This window comes from Myotis lucifugus, unplaced genomic scaffold, assembly GCF_000147115.1.
Source record: "Myotis lucifugus unplaced genomic scaffold, Myoluc2.0 scaffold_7, whole genome shotgun sequence".
Taxonomy (NCBI): domain Eukaryota; kingdom Metazoa; phylum Chordata; class Mammalia; order Chiroptera; family Vespertilionidae; genus Myotis; species Myotis lucifugus.
The window spans coordinates 13,497,409-13,524,062 of NW_005871055.1; the positions used below are offsets into that span (position 1 = coordinate 13,497,409).

The window sequence follows — 26,654 nt, forward strand, 5'->3', positions numbered from 1 at the left end:
CCGGGATCAGCGGAGCAGCGAGGCCTCCCGGCACCGGGATCAGCGTGACAGGGGGCAGCGACCAAACCCCCTGATCGCCCTGTGGCTCTGTGTGTGACAGGGGGCGGGGCCACAACCTCCCTATCCGCCCTTCTCTGTTCGTGACGGGGGGAGCTCCTCAACCCCCTGATTGGCCCTGCTCTGTGCATGACGGGGGGAGCTCCCCAACCCCCTGATTGGGCCCTGCTCTGTGTGTGACAAGGGGGAGCTCCCCAACCCCCCTGATCGCCTGCGACTCTGTGTGTGACAGGGTGCGGCGCCCTACCCCCCCCCCCATTGCCTGCCTGAGTGTGACAGTGGCGGCGCCAACCCCCTGATCTGCCCTGCTCTGTGTATGACAGGGGCGGTGCCCCACTCCCTATCGCCCTGCTCTGTTCGTGACAGGGGGAGCTCCCAACCCCCTGATCGACCCTGCTCTGTGCGTGACAGGGTGTGGCACCGCAACCTCCCCATCGACCCTGCCTTGAGTGTGACAGGGGGCGGTACCCCAACCCCCCAATCGGCCCTACCCTGAGCGTGACTAGGGGTGGCATTGCAACCTCCCCATCTGCCCTGCTCTGTGCATAACAAGGGGCGGCGCCCCAACTCCCCAATCGGCCCTGCTCTGAGCCCGACCAGGGGCTGCACCTAGGGATTGGGCCTACTGTATGCCACCGGAGAGCAGGCCTAAGCCAGCAGGTCGTTATCTCCCGAGAGGTCCCAGACTGCGAGAGGGCACAGGCCGGGCTGAGGGACACCCCCTCCCCCCCGCCCCCCGAGTGCACAAATTTTTGTGCACCGGGCCTCTAGTTCTATGTAATAAAAGGTTAATATGCAAATCAACTGAAGCGCAGAATGACCAGTCTCTATGACGCACACTGACCACCAGGGGGCAGACGCTCAATGCAGGAGCTGCCTCCTGGTGGTCAGTGTGCTCCCACAAGGGGAGCCCCACTCAGCCAGAAGCTGGGCTCAGGGCTGGCGAACGCAGCAGCAGTGGCAGGAGCCTCTCCCACATCCACAGCAACGCTAAGGATGTCCGACTGCTAGTTTAGGCCCAACATCCTCCGAGGATGGACTTGGAGAGGGCGCAGGCCGGGCTGAGGGACCCTGGGCTTGGAGAGGGCGCAGGCTGGGCTGAGGGACCCCCTCTCTCCAGTGCATGAATTTCGTGCACTGGGCCTCTAGTATAATATACAAAGTGATCATTTTTGCTTCTTTCTAATACACTTGAATTAATACAAAGGTGTTTACTGAAACATTGTTTTAATATTGAAAAATATTAATCAACAGTGGATTAATTGTTATTCATTCAGCAAATATTTCTGACAGCCATTATCAATATTTGCTGTTTATTCTAACCATTCTCCTATGCTTACATACACATACACATAGATGTGTCCTGAATAAATGAATGAATGAATGAATGAGTGGAGATGGACTGATTTCTTCATAACAGGAAGTTTGCTCTATAAGTTCCTCTAGCCCTGAGGCACTATGGTCATGCTTTGGGGAACATTAGTAGAGAAGAGGATAAGAATCAAGAAAGCTCTGAATTGTGAAAGGAAGTTGTGGGATTTTTCTGTGACAGAGCGGGGACCCAAGTCAGATAAAGCAGCAATAAATGGATCAGTGACACAAGAGACAGAGATACCACGTGGCCCCAGTTTTTTTCTGAGACAATTTTGGGTTGTTGAGAAGGAAGGGGAAATTTCCTGTCTGGACTTTCTATTAATAGGGCATCTGGTGTGATTATTGTTATGAATGTGTTTTTTATAACCCTGTAGATCATACCTATTTACATGCTATTTCCTCTACCTGGTTTTCCCTCACATCTTTGTTTGGAAGCCACGTATCAGGTAGGTCTCCCAGAAATGTCAGCTACAGAGAGAGACCTTCCAGAGAACTTTAACCAAATAGCCTCTCTCTCCTACAGTCATTCTCAAACCCATAAGCCTATTTTATTGTCTTTACTCATCAATGGAATTATACTATATTTTACTATTTAATTGCTTATATCAACAATGGAAATATTTTTATGTAAAGGACCAGATAGTAAATATTTTAGGCATTATGGCCAGCATAGTCTATGTCACAACTACTCAACTCTAGTGTCATGAAATTATCATAGACCACAAACAAATGAATGATTGTAGCTGTGTCCTCAAACTTTATTTGAGGACACTGAAATTTGAATTTCATATACTTTTCAAAGGTCACAAAATCTTATTCTTCTTTTGTTTTGTTTTTTAATCATAAAAAAAAACTGGAAAATCATTTTTAGCTTTCCGGCTATACAAAAACAAGCAGTGGGCTGATATGACCTGCGGGTCATGATTTGCCGATTCTTGGTTACAGGTTTATTTTCTGTTCCTCTTCTCTAATCTCCCCCTCCAGCTTCAAAAAAGTAAAATCATTGTCTGTTATCCCACTGTACCTATAAAGGAATCCCTCAACAAATATTTAGAATATTTGTTAAGAGTTTGCCACATACATATTCTCGTCACTGTGATAGAAACCAAAGACATTCAACTATAGTGTACTATACTCTAGGGCACAGACTGTCACTAAAAGGCAACTAATGTAATGATTATACACTAGATGTGTACAGTGTTCAACCTGCACAACCTTACAGGGTGGCCTTGGACTGTTTACATATTCTTTTCACCCTTTATTACCTTTTCTGCTTCACTCAACTAGTGTGATGTCATTTCTATAATCCCTACTCTAGAGCAATGAGCATATTTCCTAAATAGAATTTTGTCTTCTTTTTAAATATTCACTTGTTAATATAGCTTGTTCAGTGCTGTCATAGCTATTATGCTTCCATTTGTAATTGTTATAACCCAATTGTTTTACATGTGACCTTGTTTAAAGATTCCATTTAGAAAAATTAAATCTATACAGAAAAACCAAACACAGATTTTTAAAAATATCTCAGTTTTCTAAGATCTTAAGAAATACTTACATAAACTTTCTGAGCCACTGCCATATGTATATCTAGTATCTTTACTAATATTCTCAATAGCCTGGGCTGCTTCACTGGCCAGTAGATACTGAAATCAATAGAATATGAAATTTCAGTTAATGTAAAACTTTAAAACAGGACAGGTGGAAGTTCCTAAAAAATTCAATCATATATTAATTGACTCAGACTATATACATGAATAAATATAGAGTAGGATGGTAGTGGTCAGGAGCTGGGGGTGGGAGGAATGGGGAGATGTTGGTCAAAGGATACAAACTTCCAATTATAAGATGAAATAGTCCTGGGGATCTAATATACAGCATGGTGACTATAGTTAACAATATTGTCTATATACTTGAAAGTTGCTTAAAGAGTAGATCTTACATGTTCTCACCACAAAAGAAAATAATGTAGTTATGTGAGATGATAGATGTATTAACTCACTTTTTTGTGGTAATCATTTCACAACATATATGTGTGTCAAATCATCACATTTTACACCTTAAACTTACATAATTTTATATGTCAGTTATATCTCAATAAATTTGGAAAAAAACTGTATGTATGAAAAAATCTGCATTTACCCAAAGGTAAATCAAGAAGAATAAATTAACTTCAAAAAAATCTGTTTTGCTTTATGGAAATCAGAATTGAGTGACTCTAACCGTAAACTCTTATAATACCTTGAAAATTGTGTTTAATTTGAAGAAAAAAAAATTCTCATCAGCCTTTTATAGGAATTTATTAACTTTATAAAATGAAGTATAACTATATTTCAAAGGCAAACAACTTGAGGCTACCCCATTCCTAGATAAAATTATCACCAAACTTTAAATCCAAGTTCTCTAAACAATATTATACCTAAGTGTGCCTGATTCCCTTCTCATCCTTCTCAGAAACTTTATTTTAGTCTTGAGTAAAATGTCTAGTAAGTCCCTAAGACTCATCCAATAAAAAAGTATCTGTTTTTGGTTATGAAGCAAGATCATAAGTCCCATGTGCCACTATATTTGTTTCTAGTGTACCCAGATCTTTTCTGAAGTTGGATGGTGCTCACTTGTCACTCTCTTGAATAACCCAGAGGAATATCAGTGGGTACGATGCTGTGCCATTCCTTTATTCAAAATAAAAATGTGAATGGAACCCCATTGTCTATAGAATGAAATGTAAATTTATTCTGACATTCAAATAAGCTGATCTTATCTTCACAAGCTGACCTCACCTACTTTCTGATGATATCACCCTTCACTTTGGCACTCTCACAATCCCCTGAACATACTTCTTGTGGGAAACACCATCTTCTCAGCTTGGAATGTCTTCCCTTCCCTGTCCATATATAGAAATCCCATCTTTCAATGTTTGGCTGAAATTGTATCTGTTCCTTGGCATCATAGCATGTTATCATTCCCTTTACTTTTACTGTATTGTCCACTACATTCCAAAAAAAGGGGAGGGGCTGCTCTTGCCTCAACACTGCAATTGGAGATGCTTTCAATAGGACCCTTTGGAGTTAGAGATGTCAGCATGCAACCAATTCCTAATGCTGATACCAAATCGATGAGTGTTGTGCTGAGACTTGATCTGTGGTGGCTATTGTAGAAAGCTAGTCACCACAAAGCAGATGCATAATTCCAGAGACTCTTGTCCTGGTCCTTGCTCATATGGCTTCACATGTAGATCACATCCAGGTGGAATGGTTCCGTCTTGACCTTCAAGGAGTGTGATATTTTTCTTAGAAAGCCCATTGGCTGGACTGAAGGTCATGTCCTCAGTGTGAGGCCCCTGTGCTTTACAGTCATGCAATGAACTTTCCCCCTGGGTTACTCCTTGTAGAGTTAGGCCAAAACCCTAGAGGAGTTTTTAATTCTTGAAACTAAATATTATTTTATTTCTGAAATGCTAATGATAAAAATAATTAAGCAGCACTTACCAGTTCCTCATGGTCTTTGCTTCTGCTTCTGTTGTAGGAATACGGAAACACTATCTTCTGGGAGTATGAATGCATTGCGATATAAGCTTTAATATGATTGATATTTCTTCTCAAGAAATTAGCCACTGCCTTCACTTCTGGTTCTGACTCAGGGAAAAGGCCACAGTAGATTTCCGAGCACGGGAAACTTGATGCACCCTTCTCTGTTGTGAAATTGATAGACTGAAATTATATTACATTCTATTGTAATTTGTGATTTCCCTTACAATGTATTCTCCTATGGTGTAACATTTTTAGAAATGGATTAGATAGAGCTCTGTAAATAGTATACTTATGATATCCACTAAATTGTTTATGTCCTGTTTGAAGTTGATTATTCACATGCCCTATAGCAGACCTCTAACAGTTGCTGCCTGGGGGCAACCATCTCGCAACCTTGAGAAAGTCTATTTGAGTCTCAGAAATGCTCGCCCTGTCTCCCAACTCCTGCTTATGTGAGAACAATAAACCCCATTTTCTTTAATCCATTGTAAGTTTATTTTTTATGTTGTTTAAAAATTGCTAATTAACAGAGCCCATAAAAGAAAAGACTCATTTGGGAACTCAGAATATACAAGTCTGCTTTTAGTGTTACTTCTAAGTTGCTAAAGTGGCTTAGTAAATAAAATGTGATGGTGATATTTGGTGCCAGAGTAATGTTTACTCATTCCTTTGAAAGAGTATAGCATATATTACTTCGAATGGTAGCCTGCCCCCCAACACTTTTCCTTTCTGTCCCTAATTCATAGGGATGGATCCCCAGGGAGCCACCCCTGACTGAAAAATTACTCCCCTCTGGAAATAGCTGATTAGGTCTGAATTGGGTCCTTAACTTGTGTCCTGAAAATCTGAATCCCCCCACTGATAAATGGAAATCAAGATGAAAATACTAGTTTCAGTATAGTTGCTCTTTTGATCAAAGAAGATAACACCGCCAGCTGACACCCACAGAACACATGCTGTATATCAGGAACTCTACAAAGATCTACACAAAATATTTTATTTAAGCCTCAGAGCAACCCTATGAAGCAAATGCTGTTGTTTTAGGAGATGCAATTTGGGCACTCTTGTTGGTAACCATCCTTTACAATAAGATCTATGTTACATATTGTTAATCACCCAATTACTTGATTCTAATCTTGGCTTTAGGTAATTTTTTTAACCTATCCATACTTCAATTTCCTTATCTGTTAAATGGAAAAAAATACATTAAATGAGTATTTAATGAGGATCCCATGAGTTAATGCATATAACGTGTTTTACACAGTGCCTGGCAAATACTAAGTATTTACTGTTTCTTGTTTCTTGTTGTAGTCATCATCATTATCATTACCATCATTTGTACTGGGACCTAAAACAGCCAGTCTGCATCACAGAGATGAGATGGGGAGAGAAAGGACGCACTGAGCCCCCTACACTGCTCCAGGCCCAGTTCTAGTCTGTTTCTGAGTCCCAGCTGCATCCTTGTCCTTGGGTTCCTTGGGCCACTCCATTAACCTTACAGAGCTTGTCTTTCTTACTTAAGCTTGTTCTGCTTTCTTCCTGTTATTTGCAACAGAAACAACCTTAATGTTCTTTTTCCCACACGGAAATGTTGTGCTAAACACCCAACGCCTTTCCAAGTATTTTATTTGTTTTAATTTTTAACCAATAATGTGAATGGACAAACCAGTTTTGAGAGTTTGGCCAACTTTGAATACTCCTGGTCTTTTTTCCCTGATATATATTTCTAAAGAATAGAGATTGTACAGGGCTAGTAAAAAGTTAATTTACAGTTGTTTATATGGAAAATAATACAATAATTGATAAATAATAATAAACTGTGTTTCGTGTATTCATATAATCTACTTTTAAAAAGTTATCTTTATTGTTGAAAATGTTACAGATGTTCCTTTTACCCCATTGACCCTCTCCACCCTGCCTCCGCTCCCTACCCCACCATGTATATTGGGGGTAGATGTAGGAGAGGACATGAAAGAGTTGGAGAGGATTGTCCTTATATAAATCCTCAGACCAGAGCTGTTTAATAGAAATATAATGTAAGTCATATATTTAAGTTTTCAAGTAATCACTTTTAAAAAATAAACAGGTGAAACTAATTTTAATAATACAGCTTATTTAACACAATATTACAAAGCATTATCATTTCAAACATAACCAATATAAATATTATTCATGAGATATTTTGTTACTTTTTTCACACTAAGACTTCAAAATCTGGTGCGCATTTTACATTCACTGCACATCTCAATTAAATAAGCCACATTTTAAGTGCTCAATGGCCATATGTGACTAGTGGCGACTGTAATGGACAGTGAAGCTTCAGATTCTCATTCTGTGACTCATTCTAGAGATGTCAAACATTTTAGTGGAAAGAGACAGGCAGTCAGGAAACTTGAGTTTGAGACTGCTTTTCCATTAAGCAGGCATGTCAATCTGAATAAGCTGCTTCGTCTTTGTGCTTCATCTGTGCCAAGAGGTACCTGGTCTACCAGGTCCCTTCAAGTTCAAACATTATTTGCTTTGTAGGCAAAGAATCAAGAAATATCAGGAGAGGCAAATTCATAGAGACATAAAATACATTAGAAATACCAGGAGCTGAGAGAGCAGGGAATGAGGAGATATTGCTTAATGATTACAGAGTTTTTGTTTAGGATGATGAAAGTTTTGAAATGAATATAGGTGATAGTTCAACTAGATTGTGAATGGACTTAACATTGCTGAATTGTACACTTAAATGGTTAAAATGACAAATTTTATGTTATATATATTTTACTACAATAAAAAATAATTAAGAGACACTACCATCTCATAGAAAGAGAAATAATGGATTTTTTAAAAGTGCATACCCATTGCAAAAACTTTGTAATTTAACTTACCATTTGAGAAAATGAGTGGATCTGTCTTAGGAAGTTTGAGAACAGAGGTTTTCACAAAATTCCCCATGTTATAGGCTGAATTCTGCCCCTCCCCCCCTCGCCAATTTATGTTTGAATTCTAATCCACAATGTGCTGTGTTTGCAAATAGGGCCTTTAAGGAGGTAATTAAGTTTTAATGAAGTCATAGAGGTAAGTCTTGATCTAATATGGTTGGTGTCCTTATAAGAATAGAGAGGGAGAGAGGGAGAGAGAGAGAGAGAGAGAGCAATGATGCACAACACAGATAAAAGGCCATGGGAGAACATAATGAGAAGGTAGCCATTTGCAAGCCAAAAGGGAGAGGTCTTGGGAAAAACTCATCCTTCTGATATCTTGATCTTGGACTTCCAGTCTTTCTCTTGTTTAAGCCGCCCAGTCTGTGACACTTTGCTATGACAGCCCTAGCAGAATAAGGCATCCTCAACCTCATTCCCATCTCTAACATACAGACAATTTTAGTACAGAAGAAGGGTAAAATAAACATAAAATGAATAAGTAGGCTTGATATGTCATTTCCTATTAATAAATGAGGTGCTCTAATAGATCCTTTAGAAAGTATCATAAAGGCACATTCTAGTTGTAGGGACAAGGAACACAGAAGATTTAATTCTTCTTTCTCACTGGCTTACTTGGAACTCTCTCTTGTCTATATGCATGCTGCTTCTGTTTCTGTTTTTAATTCTTGTGATATGTAATAATATATGGCAACATAATATAATATAGCACCATGCCTAAGAAGGGTCTGAGATATTTCTTTTTGGCAATAACAATATATTTTGACTACTTTGCTACTTAAATTAGGTAATATTGGTTTCACCATGGAAGTATTAAGTAAAATAGAGCACCAAAAGAGCTTAAAGATAAAATAAGAAGTTCCAAAAGGGAATATATAACTGAAGAGTGATTGTCAGACATCCAAGAATTTCAGTAAGCCCTGGCTAGTGTGGCTCAGTTGGTTGGGCGTCACCCCATGCACCAAAAGGTTGTGGGCTCCATCCCCAATCCCCAGTAGGGGGTATGCAGGAGGCAGCCCATCGGTGTTATGCTCTCACATCCATGTTTCTCTCTCTCTCCCTCTTCCTTCCTCTCTCTCTCTAAAAATCAATAAATTACAAAGCCTGGCTTTATATCCCATATCTGCTACTTTTTAGCTCCATGATCTCCAGCAAGGGACTTAACCTTTTAAAGTCTGGGATTCTCCATTCATGATATTTTGATAATGAAATCTAGGAGATACACTATGTAAACTGCTCCACACTTAGTAACTGTCAGCCCTATTTATTCAGCTTTATTTTATACTAGAGGCCTGGTGCACAACATTCTTGCATGGGTAGGGGTGGGACCCTCAGCCCGGCCTGTGCCCTCTCACAGTCTAGGACCTCTCAGTGGATGTCCGACTACTGTGGAGGCTGGAGAGGCTCCTGCCACTGCCATTGTGCTGGCCAGCTGTGAGTCTGGCTTCTGGCTGAGTGGTGCTCCCCCTGTGGGAGCGCACTGACCACAAGGGGCCGCTCCTGCATTGAGCTTCTTGGCCTCTGGTGGTCAGTGTGCATCATAGTGACCAGTCGTTCCGCCATTTGGTCGATTTGCATATTAGAGTTTTATTATATAGGACTAGTGACTCAGTGCATGGATTCGTGCACATTGAAAGGAAATTAATTAGAAGGTGGCTGGTGGCACGGGACTGGGCGAGATGGGCCAGACATGCCCTGGAGCCAACCTCCCACGGTCCCTACCCGGCATCTGCGGAGTGAGCAGGGTCCCTCTGGCAGGTGGGTTCCCTCTGCCTGGCCTGTGGGGATGCGGTCAAAACCAACTCTAGTGCGAGAGGGCACTCTGCAAAGTTGCTGTCATACAGGGTGTGGAATGAAAATGCAAGTGTGCAGTAAACCAGATTCAGGGCCGACAGTGCCCCAGCAACAACATAACCTACAGCTGAAGGTGGAATCGTGCAGCCCCGCAAGGAATCGTTCTTCCTCCTCTCTGGTTTTGGGGTGCGTCACCCAAGAACTGCTGCTGCCAAGTCACTACAGCTTGGCAGCTCCTGCGTTGAGCATCTGCCCCCTGGTGGTCAGTGAACATCATAGTGACTGGTCAGATGGTCAGACACTTAGCATATTAGCCTTTTATATATATACTAGAGGCCTGGTGCATGAATTCGTGCATGGGTGGGGTCCGGCCGGCCCACCCCCTGGCCGAATCCTGGTCAAACCCCCAGTCTGCATATTAGCCTTTTAGGATAGATTAGTGCTGCTTCTCTGACTCCCTGCCAACTAATTACTGCCTCAGCCGTCTTTGGGCCTCAGCAGGCACTTCTATTGAATAATCTTAAGCACGGCTCTATGGAGAAACCACTATATAATTACCTTGAGCCTGAAGCAGGATTAACAACTCTCCTCTCCTTACTGAGTACATCTCTAGCTCTCTTAGAACAACTAAATCCATTTACATGATCATTGAATTAAGGTGTTTGGAGAACCCTCCATGTTTCAGGGACTGGACTAGGTCATGGATAATGATTCTTACCCTCATGGAGTTTCTAACCTGGAGGGGGAAGGAAATAAGCAAATAAGGTAAGTATTCTGTTGTGGGGTTTTCCTATGTGCCTTGGGATAATGATGAAATGTTCAAAAGCACAAATTTAAAGAAAAATGTAAGATCATTATCATAGGATTGTGTAGGACAAAGGAGTAAGAAAAAGAGGGTGTTTCTGAGGTTACATTATCTTTGTTCTCTTGTAGTCTCCAAGGATCCACGTGTGCCCACTTCCCAAAATATAGTTGATTCAAGCTTATTGTTCAGTGTAATTTAATGGATTGGAGAGACATTGGTCAACATGAACATATAGGTCTCAGGTGTGGTTTTCTATGTTACAAGATCTGTATATTGCACCATGTGCCCACCACCCAAAGTCAAATCTTCTGTTACCATATATTAGAACCCTCTTCTCCCCCCCCCCATCCCCTTCCATCTAGCAGCCACCACACTGTTGTTTATGTTCATGAGTTTCAGGTTTATATCCCACATATGAGTGAAATCATATTGTTCTTAGCTTTTTCTTACTGACTTATTTCACTTAGCATGATATTCTCAAGGTTCATCCATATTGTCACAAATGGCAGTATTTCATCCTTTCTTATGGCTGAGCAGTATTCCATTCTGTATATGTACCACATCTTCTTTATCCAGTCCTCTATCGCAGGACACTTTGTTTCCATGTCTTGGCCACCGTGAATAATGCTGCAATGAACATAGGGGTGCATATATCTTTGCAAATACATGATTTTGAGTTTTTTGGGTATATATCCAGGAGAGGGACTTCTGGGTAGTATGGTAGCTCTATTCTGAATTTTTGGAGGAATCACCAGACTGCTTTCCATAGTGGTTGTACCAGTTTATATTCCCATCAGCAGTGAGTGAGGGTTCGCTTTTTTCCACAACCTCTCCAACACTTGTTATTGCTAGTCTTATTGATAATGGCCACTCTAACAGGTGTGAGGTGGTATCTCATTGTAGTTTTGATGTGCATTTCCCTAATTGCTAGTGAAGTTGAATATCTTTTCATATATCTATTGGCTGTTCGTATGTCTTCTTAGGAGAAGTGTATTTTGAGGTCCTCTGCCAACATTTTGATTGGATTATTTATTTGGTGTTGAGTTGTATGAGTTCTTTATATATTTTGGTAATTAAACCTTTGCCAGAGCTACTGTTTGAAAATATCATCTCCCATCTGATTAGCTGCCTCTTTGTTTTGTTGTCAGTTTCTTTTGCTGTACAAAAGCTTTTTAGTTTGATAAGGTCCCATTCATTTATTTTTGCCTTTCTCCCTTGCCTTTGGGGTCAAGTTCATAAAATGTTCTCTATAACCAAGGTACATAAGTTTAGTACCTATATTTTCTTCTATGTAACTTATTGTTTTAGGTCTTTGATCCATTTTGAATTAATTTTTGTATATAGGGAAAAATTGCAATCCAATTTCATTTGTTTGCATGTGGCTTTCCAGTTTTCCCAGAACAATTTATTGAAGAGACTATGTTTACTCCATTGTGTGTTTCTGGGCTCTTTTTTTAAAAATTATATGTCCATATATATGTGGTTTTATAGCTGGGCTCTCTATTCTGTTCCATTGATCTGTGTGACTGTTTCTCTGCTAATACCATACTGTTTTCATTACCATAGCTCCGTAGTATAATTTGAAGTCAGGTAGTGTGATACCTCCAGATTTGTTCTTTTTCCTCAGGATTGCTTTGGCTATTTGGGGTCTTTTGTGGTTCCATACAAATCTGATGATTTCTTGTTCTATCTTTAAAAAATGACACTGGGCTTTTGATAGGAAGTGCCTTAAATCTGCTTTGGGAAATATGGCAATTTAAACTGCTGATTCTTCCAATCCATGAACACAGGATATTTTTCCATTTTGTGGTGTCTTTTTCAATCTCTTTTAGTAAAGCTTTGTAATTTTCAGTATATAGATCTTTCACATTCTTTGTTAAATTTATTTCTAGGTATTTTATTCCTTTGGTTGCAATTGCAAAAGGAATTGTTTTCTTTGTTTATTTCTTTTTCTGAAGTTTTGTTGTCAGTATACAGGAAGGCAATGGATTTTTTCACATTGATTTTGTATCCTGCAACTTGACTGTATTTGGTTATTGTTTCTAATAGTTTTTTTTTTTTTGGTGGAGTCTTTAGGGTTTTCTATATACAGAATTATGTCATCCGCAAAAAGTGACAGTTTTACTTCTTCCTTCCCTATTTGAATGCCTTCTGTTTCTTTCTCTTGCCTTATTGCTCTGGCTAGGACGTCCAGCACTATGTTGAATAAGAGTGGTGAGAGTGGACATCCTTGTCTTGTTCCTGATCTTAGAGGAAAAGCTTTCAGTTTTTCACCATTGGATATGATATGAGCTGAGGGTTTATCATATATGCCCTTTATTATGTTGAGGTACTTTCTTTCTATTCTAATTTTTTAATATATTTCTTTTCTTTTTTTAAAAAAATTCTTTATTATTGAAAGTATTACATATTTCCCCCCACTTCCCCATTGACCCCATCCAGCCCACCCCTGTCCCCCACCCCAGGTCCTCAACACCCCATTGTCTGTGTCCATGGGCCATGCATATATGCATACAAGGTCCTTTGTTGATTACCTCCCACCCATCCACCCTCCCCTGCCTTCCCTCTGGGATTCCACACTCTGTTTCATGCTTCCTTGTCTCCGGATCTACTCCGTTCATCAGTTTATTTTGTTACTGAGGTTACAGGTATAAGTGAGGTTTTGTGATACTTGTCTTTCTCTGACTGACTTATTTCACTTAACATGATACTTTCCAGGTCCCTCCATGCTGTCTCAAAGGGTAAGAGAGTCTTCCTTTTTATGGTTGCATAGTATTCCATGGTATAAATGTACTACAGCTTTTTTATCCACTCATCTACTGGTGGGCACTTGGGCTGTTTCCAGATCTTAGCTATTGTAAATTGTGCTGCTATGAACATAGGGGTGCATATATTCTTTCTGATTGGTGTTTTGGGTTTCTTAGGATATATTTCTAAAAGTGGGATCTCTGGGTCAAATGGCAGTTCCATATTTAATTTTTTGAGGAAACTCCATACTGTTTTGCATAATGGCTACACCAGTCTGCATTCCCACCAGCAGTGCACTAGGGTTCCCTTTTCTCCACATACTCGCCAACTCTTGTCATTTGTTGATTTGTTGATGGTAGCCATCTGACATGTGTGAGGTGATACCTCATTGTCGTTTTAATTTGCATCTCTCTGATGATCAGTGATTGAGCATTTTTTCATATGTTTCTTGGCCATCTGTAAGTCCTATTTGGAGAAGTGTCTATTTAGGTCCTTTGCCCATTTTTTAATTGGATTATTTGTCTTCCTTCTGTTAAGTTGTATGAGTTCCTTATATATTTTGATATTAGCCATTTATCAGATATATTATTGCCAAATATGTTATCCCATACAGTGGGCTCCCTTTTTATTTTGTTGATGGTTTCTTTTGCTGTGCAGAAACTTTTTATTTTTATGTAATCCCATTTGTTTATTTTCTCCTCAGTATTCCTATTGTATTTAGTGTTTTAATTATAAATGAATGTTGTACCTTATCAAATGCTTTTTCTGCATCTATTTATCAGATCATATGATTATCCTTTCTTTTGTTAATGTGGTGTATTGCATTAATTGATTTGTGTATGTAGAACCAACCTTGTGACCCTGGACTGAACCCCAGTTAATCGTGATGTATTTTTTTTATGTACTATTATATTTGATTTGCAGTATTTTGTTTAGGATTTTGCATCTGTATAAATCAGAGATATGGTCTGTAGTTTTCTTTTTTTGTGTTATCTTTGCAAGGTTTTAGTATTAGGATTATATTGGCCTCATAAAATGTGTTAAGAAAGATGGACTCTTCTTCAATTTTTTTGAAGACTTTGAAAAGGATAGGTTTTAAATTTTCATTGAATGTTTGGTAGAATTTACTAGTGAAGCCATCTGGTACTGGACTTCTGTTTTTTGGGGAGGTTTTGATGGTTGTTTCAATTTCCTCACTGCTGATCAGTCTATTTATATTTTCCAATTCTTCATGATTTACGAGTAGACTAGGCAGATTATATAATACTAGGAACTTATCCATTTCTTCTAGGTTATTGAATTTGGTAACATAGTCTTTCATAATATTCTACTATGATCCTTTGTATATCTATGATGTCTGTGGTGACTTCTCCTCTGTCATTTCTGATTTTGTTTATAAGGGTCTTTTACTTTTATTCCTTAGTGAGTCTAGCCAGGGGTTTGTCAATTTTATTCATCATTTCAAAGAAACAGCTCTTTGTTTTATTAATTTATATAGTCTTTTTATTCACTATTTCATTCAATTCCACTATAATTTTTATTATTTCTTGACTTCTGACTTTGGGTTGCTTTTATTCTTCTTTCTCTAGTTCTTTAACATATAATATTAGTTTGTTTACTTGGGATTTATCTTGTTTCTTGAAATAGGCCTATAATTATATAATGCTTTCACTGCATCCCAGAAGTTTTGATGTGTTGTATTATCATTCTAATTTATCTCTCTATATCTTTTGACCTCATCTTTTATTTCTTCTTTGACTCAGTCATTTTTTAGTAGTATGTTGTTTAATCTTTACGGATATGTGTTTTTTTAATTTCCTTTTTTTGCAGTTGATTTCTAATTTCAAGGCATTGTGGTTGGTATAATTTCAATTTTCTTGAATTTGTTAATGCTAATTTTGTGACCTAACATATGGTCTATCCTTGAGAATGTTCCATGTGCACTGGAGAAGAATGTATAATCTGATGTTTTGGGATGAAAGTTTCTGTAAATGTCAATTATGTCCATTTGGTCTAGTGTTTCATTTAAGGCCAATATTTCTTTATTGATTTTCTGTTTGATTGATCTGTCTAGAGTTGTCAAGTGAGTATTAAGGTCTCCAACTATGATTGTGTTTTGATCTGTTTCTTCCTTTAGTTCTGTGAGTAATTATTTTATATATTTCAGTGCTCCCTGGTTGAGTGTATATATATTTAAGAAGTGTTATGTTTTCTTGATGTAGAGTCCCCTTTGTCATTATAAAGTGTCCATCCTTGTCTATTGTTATCTTGAAATCTATTTTGTCAGATATAAGTATGATTACACCTGCTTTTTTGTGGGTGTTATTTGCTTGTAGAATCATTTTCCATTCTTTTAGCTTGAATCTACCTTTGTCTTTGCAGCTTAGAGGTGTCTCTTGTAGGCAGCATATGGTTGGATTTTGCTTTTGATCCACACGGCTATTCTGTTTCTCTTTATTGGTTGAACACAGACCATTTACATTTAGGGTAATTATTGATGTATGAGGATTTCCTATAGCCATTTTATCTTTTGTTTTCTGGTAGCTCTGTACCTCCATTGGTTCTTTTCCTTTATGTTTCTATATGTTGTTTTTGTTTGGTGGTGTTTCATATTTCTTTCCTCTGTTTCCTCTTTTTTTAAGCTACGTATACTGGTTTGGAGATTTTTCTGTGTGGTTACCATTAGGTTTATAAATAATAAACTTGAATATATACTATAGGTTTTTTTTCTTTTGAGTGAGTCTGATCTTCATCTTCCTTTACTAGTTCAGATCTTTACCCACACCCCCTTTATGTTTTTGTTGTCACAAATTATCCCTGTTTATGCTGTAAGTATTTTGGTGATCTTATTTGTAGTGTTGTGACCTTATTTTCTTTGTTTGAGGTAGAATAACTCCCTTGAGTATTTCCTGCAATAGAGATTTTCTGGTGATAAAATCCTTCAGCTTCTGTATGTCTTGGAGTGACTTTATTTCTCCTTTATGGTTAAAGGATAATTTTGCTGGGTATATTATTCATGGCTGGTAATTTATCTCTTTTTGATGTCTGAATATTTGGTTCCATTCTCTTATAGTGGCTTATAGTGTTTCTGCTGAGAAGTTAGATGAAATTCTGATGGGTTTTCCTTTGTAGTCATTTCCTTTTTTCCCTGGCTGCTTTGAGAATTTTTTCTTTGTCATTAATTTTTGATAGTTTTAATACAAAGTGCCTTGGAGAGGGCCTCTTTAGATTGAGGTAACTAGGTGTTCTGTTTGCTTCTTGGATCTTGGAATCTAATTCATTCCATAGGTTTGGTGAGTTCTCATCTACTATTTGTTTGAATAGATTCTCTATTCCCTGCCTAAACTTCTACAATTGCTTTTTCTGATGGAGTCAGATAATTCTTGAGCTCTTTCATTTTTCTTTATGCCCAGCTATCTCTTCTCTCCTCTGTGTCATTTATAGATTCCTATCTTCATTATCACTAATTCTTTCCTCCATCTGATTGCCTCTGTTTTCTATGCTCAGTAATTCACTCTTTTTAAAAAAATATATTTTTTTAATTGATTTCAGAGAGGAAGGGAGAGGGAGAGAGAGATTGAAACATCAATGATGAGTCAGAATCATTGATTGGCTGCCTCCTGCATGCCCCCTACTGGGGATCAAGCCTGCAACTCAGGCATGTACCCTTGACCAGAATCAAACCCCGGCCCTTCAGTCTGCAGGCCAACACTCTATCCACTGAACCAAACCAGCTAGGCCTCAGTAGTTCACTCTTAATCTCCTTGATTGCATGCTTCATTTCTAAGATTTCTGATTGGTTCTTTTTTAAAGTTTCAATCTCGTTGGTAAAGTACTTGTTTTGTCCACTGATTTGTTTTCTGAGTGCATTGAATTGCTTGTTGGTATTTTCTTGCATCTTGTTGAGTATTTTCAGAACTGCAATGTTGAAACCTCCATCATTTATATCACATTTCCATGTGTTCCAGCCTGTTTTCTGGGGATTTTTCATTTTTTTTGCTAATCACCCTTGTTACCATGGTTATTCATGGTATTTGCTGTTCTCCTTTGCTTAGACATCTATATCTGTCTACTAGAGGCCCGGTGCATGAATTTTGCACCAGTGGGGACCCTCGGCCTGGCCTGTGGGATCGGGCCAAAACCGGCTCTCCAACCTCCCCTGAGGGTTCCTGGATTGTGAGAGGGTGCAGGCCAGGCCGAGGGATCCTACTGGTGCATGATCGGTGCTGGGGAGGGACGTGGGAGATTGGCCAGCCAGAGAGTGACCGCAGGAGGGCTCCAGGGCGTGTCTCGCCCATCTCGCTCAGTCCCGATTGGCTGGACCCCAGCAGCAAGCTAACCTACCAGTTGAGCATCTGCCCCCTGGTGGTCAGTGCACATCAAGCGACTGGTTGACTGGTCGACTGTAGCCCCCTGGTGGTCAGTGCATGTTGTAGCAAGCTGTTGAGCAGCCTTATCATATCATTAGCATATTACACTTTGATTGGTTGAACAGCCAACCAGCCGACCGGACACTTAGCATATTAGGCTTTTATTATCTAGGAATATTAATGGCTGATAGCAGCTTTCTCTGAACAGGTCCTTCTATGATTTTTCCAGTAGATGGCGCTGAATTGCAAGATTATTTTAGCTCTGTGGTCTCCCAGTTTTGACCTTCAGGGCTTCCATAAGACAGTTCAGCTGTGCTGCTTATGGGCGGGGTTTGTTTTGTCCCTACCCTAATTGTGACCCCTGACCTCCATTGGGTCCCACCCCAAGCACCCCATGTGGAGATCAGTCACAGAGGGAAACAGCGGTTTTACTGCAATAGCTCTTGGTTTACAGATAATATGCTCCTCAACCTGACTCCAAGGGCAACAGGAGGTGAATTTTGAGAGCTCAAATGGTAGTAGTGTTCTGTGGTTCTGTTTTTTTGTCTGAAACAGTACTGTGTAGCCTGACAGTGGAGAGCCACATGGCAGAGCCCCATGCTCTGTCAGGCATCTGCTGGCTCAGTCACTGTCCCCTCCACTCACTGCTTGCCCTGCTGAACTGTCCCCTACAGCTCTCTGTTCCTCCTGGCCCAAGAAAGTGCCTGCTACTGCTGTTTTCCTCCTCTCTCCAGGCCGGGCCTTGAGGTCCGGCTTCAGGGTTGCATCTGTGGGCCATCGGTGCTTTCCTCCCTTCTCATATCCCCTTTTATTCCTGGTTGCCCACCTTTAGATCTTTCAATGTGCAAATCTCTCACACATGCCTCTGTATGGAGCAGGGAATTCTTTGTTGAATTATAGTTGGTAAACTTGTTATAATTTCAGGGGGAGAGGCTAAGGGGATCTCTCATACTGCCATTTCTCTGACATCTATCTGTGTAGTTTTAATTTGTAACTGTTTCTTAAATGTAGTGGCTATGGAATATAATGGGAGTATGAGGGTGAACTAACACCTACTTCCCTGAGAACAGACAATATTCTTGAATGCCTAGATCAATATTCACTGAGTTCCTTAACTCATCCAAATCAAGGAATGATAAACTCCCACTGTGCTAGACATAAGTTTATCTTTATAATATGAAAGTAAGAACATGTTAAGAAAGTGAAGAGTTAACACAAAAGAAAATGCTTTCAAACACTATAGAGGTAAACATTTATGCAATTAAAAATAAGAGATACCCACCTGACCCTGGTCTTTGCTATCCTAGGGATGAAATTATTTGTTTATTAAACAGGAAATTTAATAGTCACATACTTATTATTCTAGAAAAATAGAATTTTAAAATTTTGAAGCTAGATGGGACTTAAAGAACTGGTCTAACTTCCTTCTTTTACAGATGAGGAAACAGCACGAAGGAGAGGTTAAGGCAGCGGTTCTCAACCTGTGGGTCTCGACCCCTTTGGGGGTCAAACTACCCTTTCACAGGGGTCACCTAAGACCATCGGAAAACACATATATAATTACATATTGTTTTTGTGATTAATCACTATGCTTTAATTATGTTCAATTTGTAACAATGAAAATACATCCTGCATATCAGATATTTACATTACGATTCGTAACAGTAGCAAAATTACAGTTATGAAGTAGCAATGAAAATAATTTTATGGTTGGGGGTCACCACAACATGAGGAACTGTATTAAAGGGTCGTGGCATTAGGAAGGTTGAGAACTACTGGGTTAAGATAATTTGCTGACTCTAGTTAATATTCACAGCACCACTCTTAACTAAAAAGTTTATTATTTAAATTATTTCCTGATTCAGAAAGACCTGCTATCTTTGAATTAATGCACCTTTCTTTATGAATATCACGTTTCTAATGAAGAAACATTACCCAAAATGAAACAAACAACCTACCACACCAGTGTTTGGATGCAAAGTTCCTGTTCAGATCTGTTCCAGTGCAAGGATTGTTTTCATGAACAGAACGGTTCTTTCTCCACATTCGATTCTAGTAAACAAGATACAGATAACCAGTGTGGCCATGTTTGTGGTTTAAGGAAAGACATGACTTTTAAAAATATATATATATTTATTGATTTCAGAGAAAGGGAGAAGGAGAGAGAGATAGAAACATCAATAATGAGAGAGAATCATTGATTAGCTGCCTCCTGCATGCCCAACACTGGGAATTGAGCCCAAAACCTGGGTATATGTCTGGGTTGTGGGAATCGAACCATAACCTCCTGGTTCACAGGTGCACGCTCAACCACTGAGACATGCTGGCTGGGCAAGACATGACTTTTAATGCCTAAGTGGCCAGGCTATATTTCTCTCCTGCAATCCCATCACTTCATCCTGTCACTTTCTTCACGGCATTCTTTTTGCACAGCTCCTGTTTCTATCTAGGTCTCAATCACATTAACTCAAACTATTTTAGTTTAAACCGAACAAAATAATAATATTTGATTAATTTTGACCTAGAGAAATAATATTGTCATTTGGTTTTGCTAGGCTGCTTATTGGCCTTTTTGTTTAGTCTTATTCCTTTAAAGTAATTTTATGCATTGTTGAGTTCCTTCTAAGAAAAGTAAAATAACTTTGTGTTTCAACTCAAATTAAAACTATGAGTCATGAGTTTCTTTTTTTTTGAATGGCACCAAGTTTGACTTTTCTTTTATTTTTTTAAAATTCTCTATTAGTTAAGTTATTACAAATGTGTCCTCATCCCCCCCCCCCCCCATTAAATCCCCATCCTCCCCCCCCCCCCCCTCTCATCCCCCTGTTGTCCATGTCCATTGGTTTGGCTTATATGCATGCATACAAGTCCTTTGGTTGATCTCTTCCCCTTGCCCTCTCCCTCCCCTACTTTCCCTCTGGGGATTAATAGTCTGATCGCTGTTTCTCTGTCTTTGGATCTGTCCCTGTTCATCAGTCTATGTTGTTCTCTATATTTCACAAATGAGTGAAATCATGAGGTATTTATCTTTCTCTGACTGGCTTATTTCACTTAGCATAATACTCTCCAATTCCATCCATGCTGTTGCAAAAGGCGAGAGTTCCTTCTTTTTTTTTTAAATTGAAATATATTTGACATCTAACATTGCATAAATTTAAGGTGTACAATATGTTGATTTGATACATTTATATATTATGCTATGATTACCATTGTAGGGATAGTTAGTACCTCTATTACATCACATATCATTTCCTTTTTGTGGTGGGAATAATCAATATTTAGTCTCTCAACAAGTTTGAAGATTATAATACAATACTGTTGAGTCTTGAGTTTCAGTGCTTTTTAAAACTGAATTCAACACTTTCCAAAAGCTACAGGGGCTAGAGCTGGGAAGACTCCTGTAGCCTGATGGCTCCTTTGGTTGTACTGATCTGACTCTGGTTTGTAAACATAAAGCAAATCCCCCACTGTATTCCTGAGGTAAACTAGAAGATCTGATCATGTAAATAGTTGTACAGCCTTTAGTTCTAAGGTTGGGGTGATGTGGCACTGTTTTCCCCTACTCTCACCAACCCTTCTACCAAGCCTACCATTCTGCTTCCAAACCTTGGCCTGTGGTTTGGTAGCAACACTTTCTGTGGAGAAATGAGGTTCTTGAACTGCAGGAACTACTATTTGGCAGAGTTCAGACACAAAGAACAACTGAAAAGTGGAAACATCTAAAGGGTGGCTAAATTCCACTGTGATTCTGGTGAAGGCATACATTTATTATAACATCAACATCTAGATGTGATCACTTATTGAACATTAAATTAGTATTATGTGCGATGCTAGGTATTTCTCATTTACTTAGTTTAGGATTTTCCCACCCCCACCTGCAAACTTTTATTCATAGTATTCCTCTTAATTGAGTTGATTTTCCCATCAGTCTCCATTCTGATCTCTTCTGCATAAATTACCTCCAACATGAAATTATTCCTGTGTAATCCCATATGTTTCTAATCCCTGCACTTTTCTCATTCCTTGTAGTGTTACTCAAGTAGGTTTCTCTTAACTGATATATGCTCAGTTATGTTTTATGTGCCCCTCATTAAATTAGAAAGGAATGTACTTCATAGTGCTTGAGTAATTTTACATGAATCATGATACTTATAGATTAGAAAAATTATTGATAATGGTTCCCAATAGAGATGAGATTGATCAGGATACTCATACTCATGATTGAGTTAAAGTGTACTAAGGTTTAAATTCACATATAAGTTAGAATAAAAGTTCAATTAATTCTGTTCTAAATCTTGCAATTTATGATTTTACAAATAAAAAATGCTATTTAAAGGATTCCTAGTAAGAATAAATGAATCTAGGCATTGTGCATCAGTGGTAACTAATATCTCAAAAAGAGTCACAACTAGATATTATACACATCCTGATCTGAGAACACACTATCACAATGAAGTAGTCTTGCCAAAAAAGTTAATTCTAAATCTGATTAAGCTTACAGAATCCAAATATCAATTTTTAGAAAATACAGGGGACAGAGGAATAGGTTAAATTGCAACATGGCAAAATGCAACTAGCAAATTCAGACAATGGGAAACTTTTTTGTTCAATGAATAAATTGCAAGGAAGAGTGAGAGCATGAGCATTTATGGATTACAATAGAATTAAAAGACATATAAATCAATCACAGCATATTAGCCTTCTTTGGATCCTGAACAAAGAAACTTATTTAAAAGTTATTATGTGATTAAAAATTTAAATATTGATTGAACCTTTTATTTCAAGTAATTATTTTTAATTTTTAGATATATTTGTACTGTGGTTATTTTTTAAAGAGCTTTTTTAGAGATGCATACTAAAATATTTATTGATGAAATGATATGATGTCTGAGATTTGCTTTAAAATAATATGGGTAAGGTAGAAGAGTATATAGATCAAAATAGATCGGCTTAAGATGATTATTTCTGAAGCTCTCTGACAGGTACATAGGAGTGTACTATAAAATTATTTCCACTCACATAAGGTTGATCTTTTCCGTAATGAGAATTATTTTGTTTCATAATGAAACCATTGTGCCAAGATCCAGGATTTTATAAATAATTAATTCAGAGTATCATGTATTCCCAAAGGGGGCAAGTTTTTTCTTTGCCTTCACCTACCGTTTTCCAAGAGTAGTCATAACCATCCACATTAACTACCGGCATAACATAGAAATCCAGGTGCCTCAGAATATTGGTAAACAGATTTTCTTCCCCAGATAACTGAGTTACCTACAAATAAAACCAAGTGTGTTAAATAATATCTTTTAAGTTCTTCTAAACTTAGTTTGTTTCTTTTTCCTTTTTAAAAATTAGTTTTTATTGATTTCAGAGAGGAAGGGAGAAGGAGAGAGAGATAGAAACATCAATGATGAGAGAGAATCATCTATCGGCTGCCTCCTGCATGCCCTCTACTGAGGATGGAGCCAGCAACTCGGGCATGTGCCCTGACATGGAATCAAACCATGACCTCCTGGTTCATGGGTTGAAGCTCAACCATTGAGCCACACCAGTCAGGCTAGTCTGTTTCTTTTATATGTCCCCCCCCCTTTTAAAATCATTTGGCATTTTTAGATTTACAAATTTAACTTCTAGGAAGAGTATCAAATGGTCTTCCTATTTGATGGAGGCAGAAAACAGAACCATACGTTTTATAAAAATTTCCTTTGAGAAACAAAAATAATTATTTATTAAATCCATAAAGCCCACTACAAAGATTTAAGGAAGCAAAAACCTAGATATAGTTCTTTTCAATAATCCATATCAATCAGAGCTTTAATTTTTGTCTTATGTCCAGATAGGACTAGTGATATTTTCTACATTGTCTTTGTAACTTTTGGGGCTAAATTTTTGCTGTAATAGCAGTATGTTTCCCAAGCATCAGATCATTTGTCTTTAAAATCAGTGGTAGCTTTTCCTAAGTACTGGCTATGAGTTTCCGAATAGGCATCATCTGATACTGCTCATTTGGTTCCAGCGGTTCTCAACCTGTAGGTTGTGACCCCTTTGGCGGTCGAACGACCCTTTCACAGGGGTCGCCTAAGACCATCCTGCATATCAGATATTTACATTATGATTCATAACAGTAGCGACATTACAGTTATGAAGTAGCAACGAAAATAATTTTATGGTTGAGTCACAACATGAGGAACTGTATTTGAAGGGCCAGAAGGTTGAGAACCACTGGTTTAGACCCACACCTACCTTAGGGTCACATTTTCCAACATGATCTAATGACATCCTCATTCTGATGATTGAGAAGTGCATCACAAAATAACCAAATATAAAGGCAGGATAACCACAAAGACAAATTTCAGCTGGTTAAACTTTTGCTTCTAGGACTAAGCTTTGGTATAAACACATTATCATAATGAAGTAGTGGCAGCATTGATATATTTTAATTTGTGGATTAGTTTACAATTATTTGTTGTTTTAAACTTTACTCAAAAACACCTCAAAAGATTTTTAAAAATATATTTTTTTATTATTGACAAAAGAAAAATGTCTTTAATCCTACTTTAACTATAGTAAAATCTTTACCATTTTCTCTTTTTAAATATTTAAAATATCATTTTCATATTCTGCTAAAACAATCATGAGTCATGTTAAAAATTTTTGCAATGGACAACCACTAATGAAATATGGGAGAAAGGAAAGCTAAAATACAAATTGTTTTTTAATCTACTATGGGTCAGAAATGAAAGCTTAATGAGAAGAAAGCTAAATATTTTATTTTCCTCATACAGTTGTTTGAATCATTATGAAAGTCAGACGGAGCAGGCAAAGATGGAGCTTAAATGTCCATTAAAAAGAGCTCTGTTGACTTAGGCTACAAAAATCAGGCTGACATTGTTGGGGCAAAATACTTGATTGTAAGTTTATTGAAATGTATCTTGTTTTCCATCGTTTCTCCAGGGTCTGTAACTGCATAAGCAATTTATAAATGTGAAATAAATAATTTAACCTTATAAGGATTCCGCAAGTGGGAGGAAAGATTTGTAAATTTGGGACAGACAGCAATTGAGGGCAAGTTCACCAATATAAATTAGAGTCAATATGAGTTGAAATTTCTTTCTGGCCCAATCCAGATTCAGTTATAAAATAAAAAATAAATGTACTCTCTCCTCCTTTGCACCTTTCTCTCTCTACCAACTGCTACTTCATTCATTACCTAAAACAAATAGAACTACCCAATGTGGAGAAGATTCCAGATCATCCAATGACTGGGCTGTGTTAGGGTCTGCTCAGTTGGGAACTACCTTCATTTGGTCAAGGCAGTACCAGCGTGGTTGGGAACTTTTCAGTAGGTCCAGGAATGCTGCAGCTCCCATCCATGGGGAAGAAAGGATAAGTCAAATGAAGATAGTTAGAGATGTACTTGACAAGAGGTCAGAAGAGGTAGAAATAATTTTACTTTTGATGAACTTTATTTGTTAAGACATCAATCTAAGTGGTAATCTCTTAATTTCCTAACTCATTTGTTTTGTGTTACTGTGTATATGCAAATATAGTTTCAGGTTTATAGTCATTATAATTTTTACTTTTATGACATACTCTTTGTCTTATATATGGATATTTTTTATGCCAAGGCCTTTTCAGGGACAAAAATCCTTTATTATGATATATGAAAAAATATGATCTGCCCTATAATGTACTTTATATTAATTTTGCAAGGGCAGATTATGGCAAAAAATGTCTGGATAATTCAAATCAAAAGAATAAGAAATTAAATGAAACTTAATTTATGTAATTGCTTTAGTTCTTTCTTCTACTTGTAAAAATATTATAATTGCATGCTACTTCTTAATTATGTTCTAGTGTTTATCCCTAGCTTAAAATGTAAGAAAGAAAAGGCCGACAATCTTTAGAATGATTTTAATGCTTGAAGTTATGGCTCTAAAGCATAATATGCATATAAGTAATCTGGGAAGCTTGTGAAAATTGTAGATTTCTATGCCTCACCTCCAGAGATTTTAAGTCATGAATTCTAGGATGTGACTTGGGAAAATGCATTTTGTAAACAATCCAGCTGATTTTGACACAGATGGTCTTAGGCCACATATTTAGAAACTCTGGTCTAAGAGAATGTGAATACTGTACTTACATAGTCTATGAACCACAAGCAGAAAGCAGGGGAGATCCATTCTCTGGCATGGATTCCACAGTCAATCCAAACAGCATTTTTGGCTGCTTGTTGCTTTTCAGAAACCTGCCCAAAGAAAATAAAAATAATAACAAGGAGCCTCAGGATAATTTCCATTTATTTAGGGCTTATATTTTAACTAGAGGCCCAATGCACAAAATTTGTGCAAGAGTAGGCCTTTCTTCCCCCGGCTGCCAGCACCGGCTTCCCTCTGGCACCTGGACCCGGGCTTCCGGCGCAGCCCTGGCTTCCTCTGGAAGGTCTTCCGGAAGGATGTCCGGTTTAATTAGCATATTACGCTTTTATTATTATAGACCCTTTTAACAAATATATGACATATGCATTAGTCTCTGAATTACTTTGAGAATTCTGAAGAAAAATAAAAGCTGGTGAGATTAAAAGTGAAGAGATAAAATTATTAAGATCACATACCTGGTAAGAGTCAGAATTAAGAATTGAAGCCAGGACTTTTGACTTAAAGCTCTTTTATTCCCCAAACATTTAACTTGTGGTTCATAGACTAGTTATAACTAGTGGGAATGTAGAAGTAGAGACCAGAGAACTAGTGCTTCAGGCACTTTCTTCACACATTGTTAGAGGTAAATGGTATGTGTTGGGTAGGCAGCTTTCTGTGGGAGGTGTGGAACAGAGAAAGGCTTGATAAAGGGGAGCCAGTAGGCTATTTCTCCATTTCATACAAAAAGAATCACACATTTAACTTCACACAAACTTATCACAAATATATCTGGGGACAGTAGGCTTGTTCTGATCCACAGTATTGGGGGGTGGGAGGCTAGTGCATGATGTCAAATCTCTGGAAAAAGAGATATTTTCCAACCTTTCTTTCCTCAGTGATAGCCTTTAAGA

General features: G+C 38.2%; 1 protein-coding gene across 2 annotated transcripts in view; it reads right to left on the minus strand.

The window, feature by feature from the left end:
* The window catches only part of CPB2 (carboxypeptidase B2), a 48,314-nt gene that overhangs the window by 2,610 nt on the left and 19,050 nt on the right, over nucleotides 1-26,654 (minus strand). Inside the window, exons 6-10 of one of the 2 annotated variants that reach the window (XM_006083589.2) lie at nucleotides 25,749-25,853; nucleotides 22,766-22,876; nucleotides 19,564-19,657; nucleotides 4,917-5,119; nucleotides 2,987-3,074 (exon numbers count right to left, since the gene is read on the minus strand). In XM_006083589.2, the coding sequence (XP_006083651.1) occupies nucleotides 2,987-3,074; nucleotides 4,917-5,119; nucleotides 19,564-19,657; nucleotides 22,766-22,876; nucleotides 25,749-25,853 (601 nt within the window). The remainder of the gene's footprint in view (nucleotides 1-2,986; nucleotides 3,075-4,916; nucleotides 5,120-19,563; nucleotides 19,658-22,765; nucleotides 22,877-25,748; nucleotides 25,854-26,654) is intronic. The other variant, XM_023748012.1, reaches the window with a different exon arrangement.